The sequence below is a fragment of the Trachurus trachurus genome (assembly GCF_905171665.1).
Source record: "Trachurus trachurus genome assembly, chromosome: 15".
Lineage (NCBI taxonomy): Eukaryota > Metazoa > Chordata > Actinopteri > Carangiformes > Carangidae > Trachurus > Trachurus trachurus.
In genome coordinates this window covers 3,661,939-3,679,432 of record NC_139906.1, presented here as the reverse complement: position 1 = coordinate 3,679,432, position 17,494 = coordinate 3,661,939, and the positions used below count along the sequence as shown (strand labels likewise).

General features: G+C 36.5%; 1 protein-coding gene across 1 annotated transcript; it reads left to right on the top strand.

The window, feature by feature from the left end:
- Positions 1-1,757: 1,757 nt before the first annotated feature.
- On the top strand, positions 1,758-10,622 carry mtx2 (metaxin 2). Its single transcript, XM_083988078.1, has 10 exons — positions 1,758-1,917; positions 3,328-3,375; positions 3,492-3,538; positions 4,221-4,293; positions 5,185-5,261; positions 6,456-6,548; positions 6,660-6,698; positions 6,812-6,937; positions 8,976-9,052; positions 10,219-10,622. Exons 1-10 carry the CDS (start codon positions 1,878-1,880, stop codon positions 10,379-10,381), a joined length of 783 nt encoding a protein of 260 aa, XP_083844204.1. The 5' UTR covers positions 1,758-1,877; the 3' UTR covers positions 10,382-10,622.
- The last annotated feature ends 6,872 nt before the right edge of the window (positions 10,623-17,494 follow it).

Sequence of the window (17,494 nt, the reverse complement as noted above, 5' to 3'; positions counted from 1 at the left end):
CCTGACTGGTGCTGTCTATGATTGTGAATGCTGCCAAACGCGTATATATAGAGCTTGGCTAGGGCCTGTACCTTTTGCAGTATAAACATACATACACATACATACATGTACAGAGAACTGTAGGCCTATACATTTTGTTTTTACAGTACATAATCTTGAGTTACTTTATGTAGGCTATATGTGAATAAAAATGGTTACAATTTCCTTGGCAATATGAGTGCAGTGTGTGTGATGTCAAACTTTGGAGGCTGCTCTTACTGTAAAGTCCTTTTCTATAGGTTTTATACGTCTCTGCCATAGTGACAAAACATCTAAGCATTTTGACTTGCAGTGCTCACAGAATGCCACAGGGATGATGCATTTTGGGGGCACTGACTACTTACATGAGAAAGAAGTTTGGTTTTGACACATAAGTAAACTGTTTTGGGAGAGATATGAGGTTCTGCAGCTCATCCATGGTGTTATGCTGAACCATCCAGTTTATTTTTGGTAAAAGCACTAAGTGAATGCAAATGAGCCAAAAGCAATTGAGAAAGATCTTTGCCATTTTGATGGTATTGACACTTTACATGGTAAAGGAATCTAGTTTTGAAGCATATGTGAACAGTTTTGGGAGAGATATGCGCTTTTGCTAGTGAGCTGTAATGTTGTGCAGAACTGTAAGACTGTTTGGCCAAATGGTCTTATAGTTTTAAGAATGTAATTTCTGTTTCAAGAAATGAGCCAAACCAACAGAGAAAAACTGTAACACAAATATATCACTCACTTCTGCTTTAATTTTAGATAGCCTACATGAATTTAAGACTTTTTAAGGATCCGCAGATACCCTGTTGTGCGCTCGCAGCAGGACAGATAATCAGATGGATAATCGGTAAAGTTAATAATTTCACTTAATGTGGCCATGAATAAATTAATTTCGATGTTTCGCCTGTTATTAAACGCAAATCTTGAATAGGTCTCCGCTGTTTTCACATTTAAAAAGGTCTTTGTTGTCTTTGTACAGAGACAATATGAGATTTGCTTGTAGCCACAGCACTTAAAAAACCCACTGTAACCTATTTTCATAGGCAGCCTCGCTTTCAATAAAACACACACTCGCATTCCATAATTGCGATCAGTGAAATATATGAAAACAATAAAATACAATTTAAAAATGAGAGAAAAAAAATCCAAATTCTTCGACATTTAAACTTAAAAAAAAGAAAGAAAAAGTAACGCAATAGTTACTTTCCCTGGTAACTAGTTACTATTATAGTGAAGTAGTGGAGTTACTAACTCAGTTACTTTTTGGGAGAAGTAATTAGTAACTATAACTAATTACTTTTTACTTTTCTAATTACTAATTAGCCTACGTTCCCAACACTGCTTTTCAGATATCTTAAATTAAGTTTGGACTAGGCGAAATGATGCTGTAGATATCTGTAACAGTAGCATGTTAACCTTTGGTGAATTGAGGAGAAATCTACCGACGAAAGAGACAAAATGTGGATTTTCTACCATTTCCTTCGACTTACTGAAATAATAGGCTACAGGAAGAAAAGTAACACAAAATTTCAAAATTGATCAGTGCATGAAAAAACAGTGCTTTTGCCTGTGGTGTCTCGCCCTTAATATGTAAAAGTTTGGTGAGTGTTACAGTCCAAATAGTCTCTGAGAAAAAGTGTTGCAACAACTGTCCCCAGTCTGAAGGAACTATTGGTCTGCAGGGCGGAACTAAAGAATCTGAGCAGCGGTTTCTACCCGGAGCTTCTCAGTGACGGACCAGGTCGGTGACAGCAGAGCAGCTTCTTGTCCTTAAACTTGTCAGCAGCTCCTCATCGTCACTGCTGCTGCTGCTGTTAATTAGCATTAATTAATTAATTAAAGACAACGACGACATGTCTCTGGCTGCGGACGCCTTCGTGTCGCAGATGGCAGGTGAGGCTGAATTGAACTGTTGTTGCTGCTGCTGCTGTTTATTGAAGCTAACGTTAGCAGCTGAGCTAACGATGCTAACGTCCTTAGAGACGGAGCGGAGCGCGTTGTCAGGGGGATAAACCTGCTAATAAATAATAATTTATGATCGATATACACGAACCTGGTTGATATTGTGTTACAGCTGCAAAAAGAAAAGCAGAAAAATAAGGTTTTAGTCCAATAAAATCGCCTTTTGATTGATTGATTGATCCATCGATGACTGATCGATCCTCCTCTGTGTGAGCCATCTTGGATCGTTTCACCTGGTTTATTTATAAACTTTTAGGGGCTTTTCCCGCGCTCCAGGTGCGCGTGGAGGCGTGGTCTGCTGCGTCACCTCACCTGACGTTCACCTGTTTATTCCTTCACGTCATTTCAAAGAAACAATGCTCCAATAAATGTATCAGAAATTGCTTACAAACTATAACTTTGCCATCAGGACAGTTCTACTGACTGGAACTCTTTTTATGATAACATAAACTGGAGCAAAGCTTGGTGGGTGGGTGAAAGGTTTTGCATTGGTAACAAAGTAAAAGAAGTGTCTTTTCAAAATAATGCATAATTTTTATCCAGCCAAAAAAAGACACTGGAAAGATTCAAAATTTATATGGATTTTCTTTGTGTTTTCTGTGGACAAGAAATCGAAACAATACAGAACCTTTTCTATAAATGCATGTACCCTACTCTAAAACATTCTGGATTGACATTCAACACTTCATGAAAACAACAAGCTGGACAAAGACACAACATTCTTTATACAAGCCTAGTACTTATGGCCAAATTTCATATCCACAAAAAAAAAAATGGACAGAATCAAAACCCAGCCTGGATCATTTCACACAAGAAATTCTCCAATATGCAACTACAATAAAAGACATTAAAAATAAAAATAAAAAGCTATGAAAACAAACTGTATTTTTGAAAGATTCAACATAGCCCCTCTTTAAGAACTTTTTACTAGGTAAATGGATTCCTCCAAATCTGGCAATGATTATTTTTTATTTTTTATTATTTGTAATGTCATTGTCATTTTTGTTTCCTTTTCTCATTATCCCCCTGTCTGCTTTGTCCACCTCTATCTCTCTGTATAATGCATAATGTCAACATATGCTATGTTATGTGCTTCGATAATTATGTTATGCTTATAATAAAGCACACACAAAAAAAAATCCCATGTTGTTCATTCATTATTATTATTATTATGAAACAGTTTGTCCTTAATAATCCAGACCAGGATGAACATTAGGAGGATTAAAGTGTGATATCTGTGTCTGTTTATGTTTAAATTAAATGCAGGTAAATGAGCTGAGTGTTGTTTGTTATTCAAACTAAAATAACTTTATCAACTGTGTCTGTTTTTGTCCTTCACAGCTGCTGAGCCGTGGCCGGACAGCGCAACCTTGTACCAGCCGCTGAAGGGTGAGTTACTGTGTTTGTGTCTGTTTGTGTGGACTAAATTACTGTTATTAGCTATTATTGTCATGTTGTGTTGTTCACATAAAGTTTTATTGTATTGTTTCATTCTGTCCTTCCAGAGGATCAGATCCTGCTGTCAGACTGCGCCTCGTCTCTCGCCGTCCAGGTGAAGTTTCATGTCACACAGTTAGTCGACACTTTAGAAACGTGAACACGAAATTCAAACATTTGCACATGGTTTGTTGTGTTTTCACCAGAAAGAAAAACATCCTTCAAGATTCAGCACGGACAGAGTTGAACTGAAGTTGATGTTTTTGTAATTCAGAGACAGAAACTTTAATGAATTTGTTTTCATTGCGAACAATCAAACTGGTATTTAACAGATATAACAGGCTATATAAATGGCACCGATGTACAAATTAAGGCTTTTGATCAGACATCACATTTTGTTTCCACTCGGTCGTCAGTTCAGATCAATTACATCATTCAACTCCTCATCATTTTGGGAAAGTTTCACATCCACAAATCAAAGTAGACGACATCCAGATCCTGCTAAACTGGATGTGTGAAGAACAACACAGCTGCAAAAATGAATTATTCTTGTTCAAAGTTATCATGTGTTTCCATTTAAAACAGTTCTAAATGTTTGTTAAAACCTCTTTGGTGTAAAAACAAAGTTTGAAAGGAAAAAAAACTTCACATACAAACATTAAACTAAATCAGCTGTGACCGGTTTGCCTTTAAAGCTGCAGCACTACACCGTTATTCTTCTGTGTTATTTAATAAATGACTCACATGATTGATGCATCATCCTCCTCCTCATGCTGTTTCTCTCTCTCTCTCTGCAGGCCTACCTCAGGATGTGTCGTTTACCTGTGCAGGTTGTTTGCAAAGCCAACGCTGAGTACATGTCGCCCTCTGGTCAGTACACACATCCATACACACACACAACTATACACAACAACCTGAGTGGGTCCAGATTCAGCTGCAACAGGAATATAACAACCGTGCTAAAGATAAAATAAGATAATCCTTAATTTGTCCCACAGTGGGGAAGTTAACATGTAGAGCACAGATCATAAACAGCAGAAAGAGAAAGCAGTGTTTGTAATAGAGTAGGATTAAGATTAAGTACAGTGGATTTAAGTTTACGCATACAAATATATACGTTCTTCTGAAAACATTAAATTGAAATAGATTTTTTTTTCTGTGTTTCTTTATTTAAATTTTAATGCATTTTGGCAACACTCAGCAGAAATGATCCTCAAAATACAACTTTTTTCCCCTAAATAATGTGACAAATGATGTAAGAAACAGTGTTGCATTGAAATAGTGAGTCCACATTTAAGTCTGGATTTATTTTCCTGTATGTAGTCTGATTTATTTTATGGAAAAAAATACCGGTTACACCACTTGACTCTGGGTTTTGCATCACATCATTGACCCACACACAGTTACATATACAGTATTTGTATTAAAAAGTGACGAGAGCTGATGAAATAGAGTTTTAGAGAACAATCTGCTCTTTAATCCACCAGAGTAAAGTTCAGCTGTGATGTTTTCTGTCTGTCACACATTGTTGCACGGATAATTAACAGCAGAAAAAGAAAACAGTATTTGTAATAGAGTAGGATTAAGATTATTATTATTAAGACAAAACAATAAATAAGAAGAAATATAAATGTATATCCACATTTGAATTGTGTTTGGTGCTGAGAGTGTGACAGCTGCTGTAACGCTGCTTCACATCAACACAAGTGAGTGAGTCTGGTGGTTTTTAACCAGCTGTGTTTTAACTCTGTGTCTCTGCAGGTAAAATCCCTTTTATCCACGTAGGAAACCAGGTGGTGTCGGAGCTGGGGCCGATCGTACAGTTCACTAAGGCCAAGGTGAGACAGAGACCACTGAAATATTTTATTTATATCACTGTCACTTACTTTGCAATATTTGTATGTCATGATCACCTTACATTAGATAGATTTTTTTTAATTTCGTGCATACCTGCTGTATTAATATATTTATATTCATATCTATATTTATATCACTGTCACTTACTTTGCTATATTTTTATATCAATGGTCACTTTACATCACAATATTCTTATTTCATGCACACCTGCAGTAGTAGTATTTATATTATTTATACTTACATGTATATCATTGTCACTTACATTGCAATATTTTTACACCGTAGTCACTTACTCAATACTTTTATATCAGGCCACCTTATATCCTCATATCATCAGTACTTGTTTTGCACATCGCCTGGTTGAAGGTTGATTTGTTTTATTGTTTATTGTGTCTGTTGAGTTGTGTTGTGTTTGTGTTTTTGGTTACTTTCTTTCTTAAAGGGATAGTTCAACATTTTGGCAAATTGGCCCATTGCCATTATAATCCCTATAGTCATAGCAGTAGGTTCGTTACCTTTAATTGTCGGTGCAAGCTATTTTTAGAACGGCGGAGCAGAGCCGTGAGCTGCTCAGAGCTACGCTACAGAGGCTCATGGGATTTCTTGGTTTCCCTCATCAAATTCATCAAATACACAATCCAACAACTCCACAACGCTCTGGTGGACAAGTTGTGACCTGCACATTCACCACGCTATGAGATAATAACACAACGTTACCAGACAGAGTTGTTTTAGAGGCAAATACAGAGACTGCTTGATGAAAAACTGTCCCTGAAGGCAACACGCATCAGCGGTTTTGCATGAATTTCTCTCTAAAACAACTCTGTCTGGTAACGTTGTGTTATTATCTCATAGCGTGGTGAATGTGCAGCTCACAACTTGTCCACCAGAGCGTTGTGGAGTTGTTGGATTGTGTATTTGATGAGTTTGAATCCCATGAGCCTCCGTAGTGTAGCTCTGAGCAGCTCACGGCTCTGCTCCGCCGTTCTAAAAACAGCTTGCACCGACAATTAAAGGTAACGAACCTACTGCTATGACTATAGGGATTATGGCAATGGGCCGATTTGCCAAAAATGTTGAACTAACCCTTTAACTTGGCTGATGTAACAACTAAATTTCTCCGTTGTGGGATGAATAAAGTATCTAATCTAATCTAATGTGTGTGTGTGTTTCAGGGTCACTCTCTGAGCGACGGTTTGGACGACGTTCAACGAGCTGAAATGAAAGCGTACATGGAGCTGGTCAACAACATGCTGCTAACGGCCGAGGTACACAACTCACACACACACACACACACACACACACACACACACACACACACACACACACACACACACAGGTGATAGTCAGTCAGTCTCAGTCTCCTCTTCTCTCCTCAGCTCTACGTCCAGTGGTGCGACGACGCCACGGCTGCTGAGGTGAGTTCACTCGTCTATGGATCAGTTTTTTTCACATCATTTGTTTAGTTGCCACTTCATCGTGTGTGTGTGTGTGTCTGTGTGTGTCTTTTTTGTGTGTGATTCCTGTGCAGATCTCGCGGCCCCGGTACAGCAGCCCGTACTCGTGGCCTCTCAACAACATCCTGGCCTATCAGAAGCAGTGGGAGGTTCGCAGGAAGATGAACGCCATCGGCTGGGGAGGGAAAAACCTGGAGCAGGTCTGGTTAAAAGTTTTATTCTTGATGCTGTATTTTATCTCATTTTATTTTATTTCTTCATTCTAATGCTGGGATCTGGAAGAAGCAGGAATAAAGCAACTTATAACACCTGCTCCTCTCTTAAAACAAAAAATGCTTAGATCAGATGAAATGCCATCATAGATCAAAAATCCATAACTATTCTTCTTCATGATGTTTCCCTATTTGTTGCTTACACATCCACCAATACTGAGAAATATTAGTGCAGCGTTTTTCTTCGACTGTTCAGGAATTCCATATTTGGACATCCACCACAGAAATACACATTTGTTTTAACAGGGTATCCGCGGGGTCTTAAAAAAGTCTAAAATTTGAAAATCTAAATTTTAGGCCTTAAAATGTCTTAAATTTGTTGAATTATTGTGTTCAAGTCTTAAATAATTTTAGACAGGTCTTAAATTTTCTTATGCCCACCATTGACGAGCATTTCACTCGCATTTGCCCCTTAAAAAAGAAGAGAACCGAAAGTAGAAAGTAGAACCGAGAACAGCTGAGTTTTCCGCTCCTTAAAACCAAAAACAACATGTTTTTGCATTGTTCTATGATAAATGTGTCATAATTTCTAAGCATGTAAGAGATTATTTCATAGATAAGTCAGACTTCTAGGGGTGAGAAGAGAATAAACAGAGAAACAAACTGGTTAAATGTACAAAATAGGGAACAACTGTCAAAAAAAAAACACCTCTCCAAAGCACAAATGTATGGAGTCATAACATGAAAATGATTTCAAGAAAAGAGAGGGAACCCTGCAGCAGCGTCTCCAATTTAAATTAGCGCTCTTTTAGATTTGTTGCTTTTAAATGAGCTAGTGTTTTCTACTGAACATTAACAAATAATCTCATAATGAGCCGTATCACTGTATCATTACTAAAGCTGTTACTAAAACATAAGACAAGTGGAGATAGAGATAAATAATGTGACAAATGATGTAAGAAACATTGTGTTGCATTGAAAAAGTGAATGACATTTATTCCACATTTAAGTCTAGATTTATTTTATGGAAAAAATAGCAGCTACACCACTTGACTCTGGGTTTTGCATCACATCTCTGACCCACACACAGTCACATGTTTGTATTAAACAGTGATGAGAGCTGATAAAACAACAGAGTTACACTGGTTTTTATTTCATGTCATTCTGAAACATTTAGTTTCCCGTGTGAGAATAAACCTGAACAATCTGCTCTTTAGTCCACCAGAGTAAAGTTCAGCTGTGATGTTTTCTGTCTGTCACACATTGTTGCACAGTTAATATCTGACGTAACAACGATTATACATTTTCTTGGTACGATTATTGTCAGAGAAATAATCACAGTGTTACGATTATCACGATAATTAAGCACTAATTAATTTCACAACACTATGAATGCGTAAAATCAAATATACCGGTAGTCAAAATATAATTACATTACTCATTGTTTACACAAAATATTTCAAGTATCTATTAATATATGACCAATTCTTAATCCCCGGGGGAAACGTTTGAAATATTCAGATCATAAATTGTCATCTATACCAAATGTTTGCGTTTATTTTAATCGTTTTTTGTTTTGTTTTGCTTTATGTTTTTATTAGAAATGACACGCTAACATTTAAATTCCTACCAATTCAATGTTACGTTAGATAAATGGACCAGCAGTATCTGTGCATTTACCTTTATTTTTGTGCACATCTGCCGATAAGGTTCCAACATCAAATTTTTGTGAAAGTAACGGTATTCAGGAATCTTTACGATCAATTAATTGTGGCTTTTAATACAACAGTTAATTGTGAAAACAAGTAATCGTGACATCCCTAGTCTGTATTCAGGTCCGATCCTCCTCCTCCTCTCTGTTGATGTAATAACTCACAACACAAGATGAAAGAAGAACTTTAAAAAAGACAAACGACAGCAGCTCAGACACAAACTCTGTTCTGTTTCCATCTCTCTGTCTTGTTTCACTTTTTATTGTCTCTTAAAACGTCTTTTTTTATGACTTATGTGTGTGTGTGTGTTTCAGGTTTATGAAGATGTGAGTCAGTGCTGCCAGGCTTTGTCCCAGCGGCTGGGAACTCAGCCATACTTCTTCAACAAGCAGTGAGTATCTGTGTGTGTGTGTGTAGCGCCACCTGGTGGTGCTGTAGAGGAGCTGCAGGTCATTTATTATGAGAGGATAAAAAGTTTGTGAGTTTGAAATCACTCAGATAAAAAGTCGGCAGGATGAGACATTCAGAAAAATCTTTAAAATATTGTTTTAAAGCATCAGATTTGTTATTTTCATGTTGTTTTGCCCTTTAAAAAAAAAAAAGAAAAGTCAGACTGAATGCCCAAATACAAATGATGTAAGAAACAGTGTTGCATTGAAAGAGTGAATTACATTTATTCCACATTTAAAGGGATAGTTCAACATTTTGTCAAATTGGCCCAGTGCCATAATCCCTATAGTCATAGCAGTAGGTTCGTTACCTTTAATTGTCGGTGCAAGCTATTTTTAGAACGGCGGAGCAGAGCCGTGAGCTGCTCAGAGCTACGCTACGGAGGCTCATGGGATTTCTTGGTTTCCCTCATCAAACTCATCAAATACACAATCCAACAACTCGCTCTGGTGGACAAGTTGTGAGCTGCACATTCACCACGCTATGAGATAATAACACAACGTTACCAGACAGAGTTGTTTTAGAGGGAAATTCATGCAAAACCGCTGATGCACGTTGCCTTCAGGGGCAGTTTTTCATCAACAGTCTCTGTATTTCCCTCTAAAACAACTCTGTCTGGTAACGTTGTGTTATTATCTCATAGCGTGGTGAATGTGCAGGTCACAACTTGTCCACCATAGCGTTGTGGAGTTGTTGGATTGTGTATTTGATGAGTTTGATGAGGGAAACCAAGAAATCCCATAATGAGCCTCCGTAGCGTAGCTCTGAGCAGCTTGCCGCTCTGCTCCACCGTTCTAAAAACAGCTTGCACCGACAATTAAAGGTAACGAACCTACTGCTATGACTATAGGGATTATGGCACTGGGCCAATTTGACAAAATGTTGAACTCTCCCTTTGAATTGAAACATCCCTGCTGAATAATCACCACCAATTTTAAAATGTTTATGCTTGTAGCTTCAGGATGAATTGTGCGTTTTCATCATTTATGAAGAATATTAAACGACTGTTCACCTGTGTGTGTGTGTGTGTGTGTGTGTGTGTGTGTGTGTGTGTGTGTGTGTGTGTGTGTGTGTCTGTGTGTGTCTGTGTGTGTGTGTGTGTGTCAGGCCCACGGAGCTGGACGCGCTGGTGTTCGGTCACCTCTTCACCATCCTGACGACCCGGCTGACGAGCAGCGAGCTGGCCGAGCGCATCAAGAGCTACAGCAACCTGCTGTCCTTCTGCAGACGCATCGAACAGAACTTCTTCGAGGGGAAAAGCTCTTCCTGAAGGACGTAAAGAAGACATGATGAAGAAGAAGAATAAAACCTCTCCACCTCTACATTCTCTCCTCCTTCTCTCATTCCCTCTCTGCAGCGCCGAGAAGCTACAAAACAAGACAAAAAAAACAAAACAAGCTGTTTAGTCAAAGTTGCACATCGTTGATTCTCCCTGTCTGTCTCTGTCTCTGTCCACACTGCTGTTGCTGCTGGTCCCAGTTTATATAATATAATATAATATAATATAATATTATATACCGAAGCGTATTGCATTCACTTGAAAAAAAAAAAATCGTTTTTTTTGAGAATTTTTTTTCTGTTTTTCTGATTAATCTTTTTTTCTGTTTTTCTGGCTTTTTTTTCCTGTTTTTTTTTAGTAATTTTTTTTTCTGTTTTTCTGAGTAATTAGAAAGTTGAAGACGGGGCATATGTGCGGAAGTATCTCAGAGAAAAAAATTAGCACGAAAAACAGAAAAAAAATGACTCAAAAACAGGGAGAGAAATAGCCAGAAAAACAGGAAAAAAAAATTACTCAGAAAAACAGAAAAACAATTACGGAAGCGTATTGCATTCACTTGAAAAAAAAAGTCACCATAGATGGGAGTCTTGCAGGTTGGATGTTCTCGCAAGATTTCGAAGTATCTCAGAGAAAAAAATTAAGTCTTCGACTTTCTAATTACTCAGAAAAACAGAAAAAAATTACTCAAAAAAAAAAACAGGGGAAAAAAAATACCCAGAAAAACAGGAAAAATTACCTCGAAAAACAGACAAAAAAAAAATCACTCCGTAAAACCGGATTTTTTTATTTTTTTATTCAAGTGAATGCAATACGCTTCCGTAAATATAATATAATATAATATAAATATTCCAGTTTCTTCATATTTGCTGTTGTGTTTTCATCCGACCACGAAGCCTTTTACTTGTCCAGCGCTGCAGGAATCAGTGATAATAATAATAAAACGTAATGAATTGATCCAGAACCAGAAGGTCAACAGGCTCAGATCTGATCTGACAGTATAAAGTTACATTTATTTACTTTATTACATTTATTACATTTCCCTGGTTGGTTCCTGAACGCCACACTGGTCCATGCTGACAGATATCCACAGATGCAGATATGTGTGTGTGTGTTTGTGTGGGAGTTTCACAGCTGTGTGACTTCCTGTGAGGGAAGAGAAGCGCGACTCCACTTGAACTGGGTTTGAGGTCAAATCGCTCTGTTTCTGTTTTGTTCTGTTTTTGTTTCCTTCCCTTGAACTTTAGAAGCTTGTAAAAAAAAAAAATCAAAAACCTTCAAAATCCACAACTTTTTCTTTTTTCTGTACAAAGAAATGAAACCACGTGAACATGAAGATGATGAAGAGGACGAGTTGAATCTTTAGTTTTTCCACTGTTTTTTGTTTTGTTTTGTTTGTGTGAATGGAAAGTGCCTACAAAATAAAAGTCATTGAACTCAACACATTGAACTTTTTATTTCTGTCTTTTTCTTTTCTTTTTAGCTCACTCTTTATTAGATACACCAACATCTGTACGGTCTCATTCAACCCACTATAACAGCTGTTATATCTCTCTCAATGTGGAAATTCAATCATTTGTTCATCATTCACCTCATAATTGAAGTAAATATTCTACTAAACCACATCATACTGAGGATTTTAAAGTGTTATATTTAATTTTGTCTGTGAAATTCCGTGTGTAAAAAGTATTTATGAATGACTTCATCAAATAAAATCATTGTCGTCCCAAACTTCAGTGTTTCAATGTTTTATATTCATCATTGAAACATTCTCTACATTATTATTATTATTGCTGTATAAATGTATTATTATCATTAGTATAATGCTTTGTATATACATAGCTCTGGAAAAAAAATTAAGAGACCACTCCCAAAATGATCAGTTTCTCTGGTTTTACTATTTATAGGTATGTGTTTGAGTAAAATTCAATTTTTTTTGTTTTATTCTATCAACTACCGACAACATTTCTCCCAAAATTAAAAAGAAAAATATTGTCATTTAGAGCTTTTATTGGCTGGAAATGACTAAACTAGTCTAAATAACAAAAATATCAAGTCTTTTCAGACCTTGAATAATAATAATAATAATGCAAAGAAAACATGTTCATATGTATTCCTAAAGAACACAGCAAGGATATTTTAACTCAGGAAAAGAAAAGAATGACTGTCGTACATGTAGAGATGCTTTTAAGAAACATTTTGTGAAAGTGCATGCTATCTTATTTGTTTCGGAAAAAAATAAGAGACCACTTTCACAAATGTTTCTTAAAAGCATCTCTACATGTACGACAGTCATTCTTTTCTTTTCTTTTTTAAACACCAACACAAACACAACTCATATAAATAGTAAAACCAGAGAAACTGATCATTTTGGGAGTGGTCTCTTAATTTTTTCCAGAGCTGTACAGTATATGTATAAGTTTCGTATATCATTGTAATCGTATTTACAAGATCAAGACAGATTATTGTTGCCATCATCTATTATTACTATTACCTATTATCATTGTTATTATTGTATACAGTCATCAACCTTTATTAGAACATATATATACACTTCACCTTTCCGTGAGCCAACCAACTCGCTATTTAGTCGCCTGAACATTTTGAAATTCAGGGACTTAGTTGATTACATTACAATACAAACCATGTACAAAGCAAAAAATAAACTTCTTCCTCAAGATATCCAGAATCTGTTTAAAATGAAGGATTCCAGTTATAACCTGAGAAGACCACTAGTATTTGAGAAACCAAAGACTCGAACTACTGTAAAAAATCACTGTCTTTCTGTTAGAGGGGTTAAAACATCTGGAATAATTGTCCTGAAAATATTAAATTATGCGGTACTCTAGTCAGCTTTAAAAAACGTTATAAGAACAACATAATTTCTCGTTACAGAATGGCAAATTAAGTTCAATGATTTTGTACTATTTTGGGTTATGCGCTGTGTACAATTCTTTATTTTGTTGTGATCAGAAATTTAAGTGTACTGATTAATTTCAAATGTCTGTGATCTGATCCTATTGTATTAATGCATATATATATATATTTTAATTTAATTTAATTTTAATTTTTTATGGTAAAAGGGGTAGGGGTATATAAGCTTTGGCTTCAACCTACACCCTTTCGGTTATATAAGCTTGATATACCGAAATAAATAAAATTCATTCATTTTATTAGTTTTTATGGACACAGCATCTTTAATGTTCACTCTGTTTCTTTTTTCACCAATAAAAACATAAACATAAATACAAAATCAATATAAATCAAGGAAATATTTAATAATAATCATAATTTTAGCTTCAGTCCGTGAGGAAAATCCCTTGACCTCTGTTTGTCTCTTGTCGTTGTGTCTTCAGACAGACTCAGCAGCGGTCACGTCCGACGCTGCAGGTCAAGAGTTTGACCTTTGACCCGTCCAGGAGCTGTGACATCATGAGTGATGATCTGCAGCGACCAGACGGTGCTCAGTCAGAGGTCAGAGGTCACGAGCCAGACAGAGAGAGAGAAATAAACAGGAGGAAGGACAGAAGAGGAGTCGACGGTCATCACAGGACATCAGACGCCCCGAAGGTTCAGACTCACCACGAGAAGAAACATGATACGTCACATCTTCTGTCTCCTTCTCATGGTTTACTGGTGTATGTTTCATATTTTTAGAGAATGTGTAAACTCTTAATAATGAAAGAGTCTGGTATTTTACTTACTAGCAGCCTTTAATATAACATTAATGTTGTTTTATTATTTACTTATGAATCAAAACTACACGTGTTTGAAATGTAAAATGTATAATTCATCAAAGTTGTGTGAATACTGAGTCCAGCAGAGATGAAAAAACATTTAAAGTAACATGTCGTACATTCATGATACAGGTGCATTAGAATATCATGGAAAACTAATACATTATACAGATCCATTACAACATTTCATGTATTTATTTATTTAATTATTTTTAATTGTAATGATTATGGCTCACACACTTAACAAAGACCTAAAATTCAGTGTCTCAAAAAATTAGAATATTTGAAAAGACCAATTTAAAAAAGCATTTTCATATGGAAATGCTGACCTTCTGAAAAGTACAGTATGTCCATGTTCATCTACAATATATGCCCTCAATACTTGGTTGGGGCTTTTTGATTTAAACTACTGGAAATGGACTTTTCCATGATATTCTAATTTAGTGAAATGCACCTGTACATATTCCTTTAAAAATAGATAATTTCTGGTCAAATAAGGACTTTTTATATAATTATAAAGCATGGTTATGACTTTTGCAGACTTGGGTCTTTTTCTTTTTTCTTCTTTAGGTATTGTAGGAGATTATTTTGTTACATGTATTTAAGTGATATTATGTATGGATTGTTTTTAATGTTTGTTTTTTGTATGTTGTTATTATCTTGAGTCTGATTTTGAGGATTTATATCCTGTATATAACATTTAATTTTACAGAATTTTCATAAAATGTCATTAAATATGACTCGTACGTCATGTATGTAGTAAAACGTTTGATAGGAGGTGTGAGAAATATGGGATCAATAGCCTGATATGACCTTATACATAAACAAACTACACAGCTGAGGGGCCCATTGACCACCAGGGGGCCCCCAAGATCAATTATGATTATTTGTGACGCAGCCCTGCACGTGGAGCATGAAAGCACCAGCGGTATGAATGAAACCTGCAGTCTTTGTGTTGATTTTTTTATCTAAAACTTGTAATTACTACTTTCTACCAGGAGGGAGCAGCATTGAAAAGGGGAAAAAGATGCTGCTGCTGCAGAACCATGAAGGTTCAGTGACCACTGGTGTTAGAAGACATAGCCTAACTGAAGAAACTGAGAGAAGAAACTTGTGTTTTTTTTTGTTTTTGATATGATTTAGACAATGGTTTTAGATATTTTCCATTGAGGGAGGTTTCTATGCTTCTACTTATAAAAGAAAAAACAGATTTTTGCTGCCTGACGTAGTTTAGAAGCTGGGTGGACTGGTTTCTGCTTTAATGCTGGTTGCACTGGTTTAGCATTATGTCTCTTGATACCTGCTGGGGGTGTGATGATGCAACTAAATGCAAAAAAAATAAAATAAAATGAAGTGAATAAGTGGAGCCATGTAGAGTGTGGATGCATCCAGAGTAATTATTATTGTCGTTTTTCTCTAGGGCGTTTTACTCACTGCTTCTTTTTTTTATATATATATATATATAAAAATATTATTCACATTTCATCTCATAAAGGGAAACTGAGTGCGTGATAAGAAAATGATGTGCAGCTTAACTCATATTAGGTCATGTGTTATTAGATCATCAGATGTTTGAAGATAACATCAGATCTCATTTCCAGCAATGAACTCTCCGTGAGTTGAGTCCTGGTGTCAGACAGGAGCAGAGTGGAAACTAGTCAGAGAGGCAGCAACAAGGATTCAAACACAACCCAGCGCAGTAGAGATAATGTACTGGATGTAAACCTTGTAAAACCTAGAATAGAATAGTCTTTATTGTCATTGTACACAAATTGGATAATGAAATTGGTGAGGCATCCTCCCCAGTGCACTTAAAACTATTTTTAAAAACAAGAACAACTACGCCTATTGATAATAAATAATAAATAGTGAAATAAAAATGAGAAATAAATAAGCAAGAATTGGGACACACACATATTTGCACTGTTAATGAATAGAAATAATGAATGAATAATGTAAAAAAAAAAGTCCAAAACTTGAGAGCTACTGTTGCTACATGCACAAATTAAAACTTCTTCTCGGTCACATATAGCTATTTTCATTTTTTAAAAGTCTACATCAGTTCTTTTTTTTCTGTAATGAGATTTAAACATTAATGCGTCAGAAAACGAGGAGATGGAGGAGTCAGGTAATCTGACTGTTTGTGCCATGCACTTGCAGATATTAGTGCACTTGATCCCACTTCTTGAAGGTGCTAACATCTGGAAGAGGCGTGGCCCTTTGCAGCTGTGTGCACGAGACTCCTGTCGCCTGGCAACAACTTATCTTGATTTCTGATTTCTTGATATTTGATTATTCTAATTATCTTGAAAGTAAATATCTTGTGCGATTCAAAAAAAAAAGTTTAAAAACATTATTCTGGAGAGGTATAGACAGGATGATTTATGGGACAAATGCTTGAATTTCTAGTATTTTGTTTGGTATTTGTATAGCCTATGTATATGCATGTGTAGGTGTGTAGGTGGTATGCATGCAAATTTGTGTATAGCCTACTGTATTATGGGATCTATAAACTAGTTCAGCCCTAGGCTACCCTTTCTTTTGGATGGATGTGGTTTTTTTTTTTTTTTGTTCTTTTTCTGATAGAGGTAAGTGCTGATCGAAATAAACTCAAACTCTATATTTAAATGAACAGTATAATCATCTGGCTCTTTGTGTTGTATTGTTTACATTTACGGTGTGCAATGAATCTTGGGATACCGACATCCACCTGTTTCACTGACCAGCAGGATGCGTTTGGGGGATCCTCGGAAATGGGACACCTTGGTTAGAGAAACGTAATAGCCTACAGGCCCCGCCCACAGGTAAGATGCGACTCAGCTCTGAAGTGACTTTCCATAATTTTCTCCAGAGAAGAACCGACTCGTCATTAAAACAAACAAAAAAACATCCATTATTTATTTTTTACTTTATTTTATTTTAACGTTTCCGGTTCTGTTGTTCGGTGTCAAGTCCAAGGATGAAGCTGTGTTTTCCCAGTCGGACCGTGGAGGCAGCACCGCGGTGGTGGAGCTACAGGTAACGGAAACGGCTGGGACTGGACTTCTCTACTCCTCCTCCTCCGTAAGTACCGTACATTTGATTTCTAGAAATATTTTTTCCATGTTTTCATCAGATATTACCTAGAAGCTATGCTAATATCAGTTGACTTGCTGTTAGCGACCGTTGCTGTGGCTACAGAGCGTGTCATGATGATGCTAACGCGAGCTAACGGCTGTTGCTAACGGTTGTTGCCAAGGGGGCAGTTGTCGGTCTGAGAAGTGAAGCTCACTTCCGCATTCAAAAAGCTGCAATCCCCTCGGCTGTCGCTGGGGGCTGGCTCCAGAAGGGAGCAACTCCAATCGAGCCCCATGTTAAAATAGCCGATTTT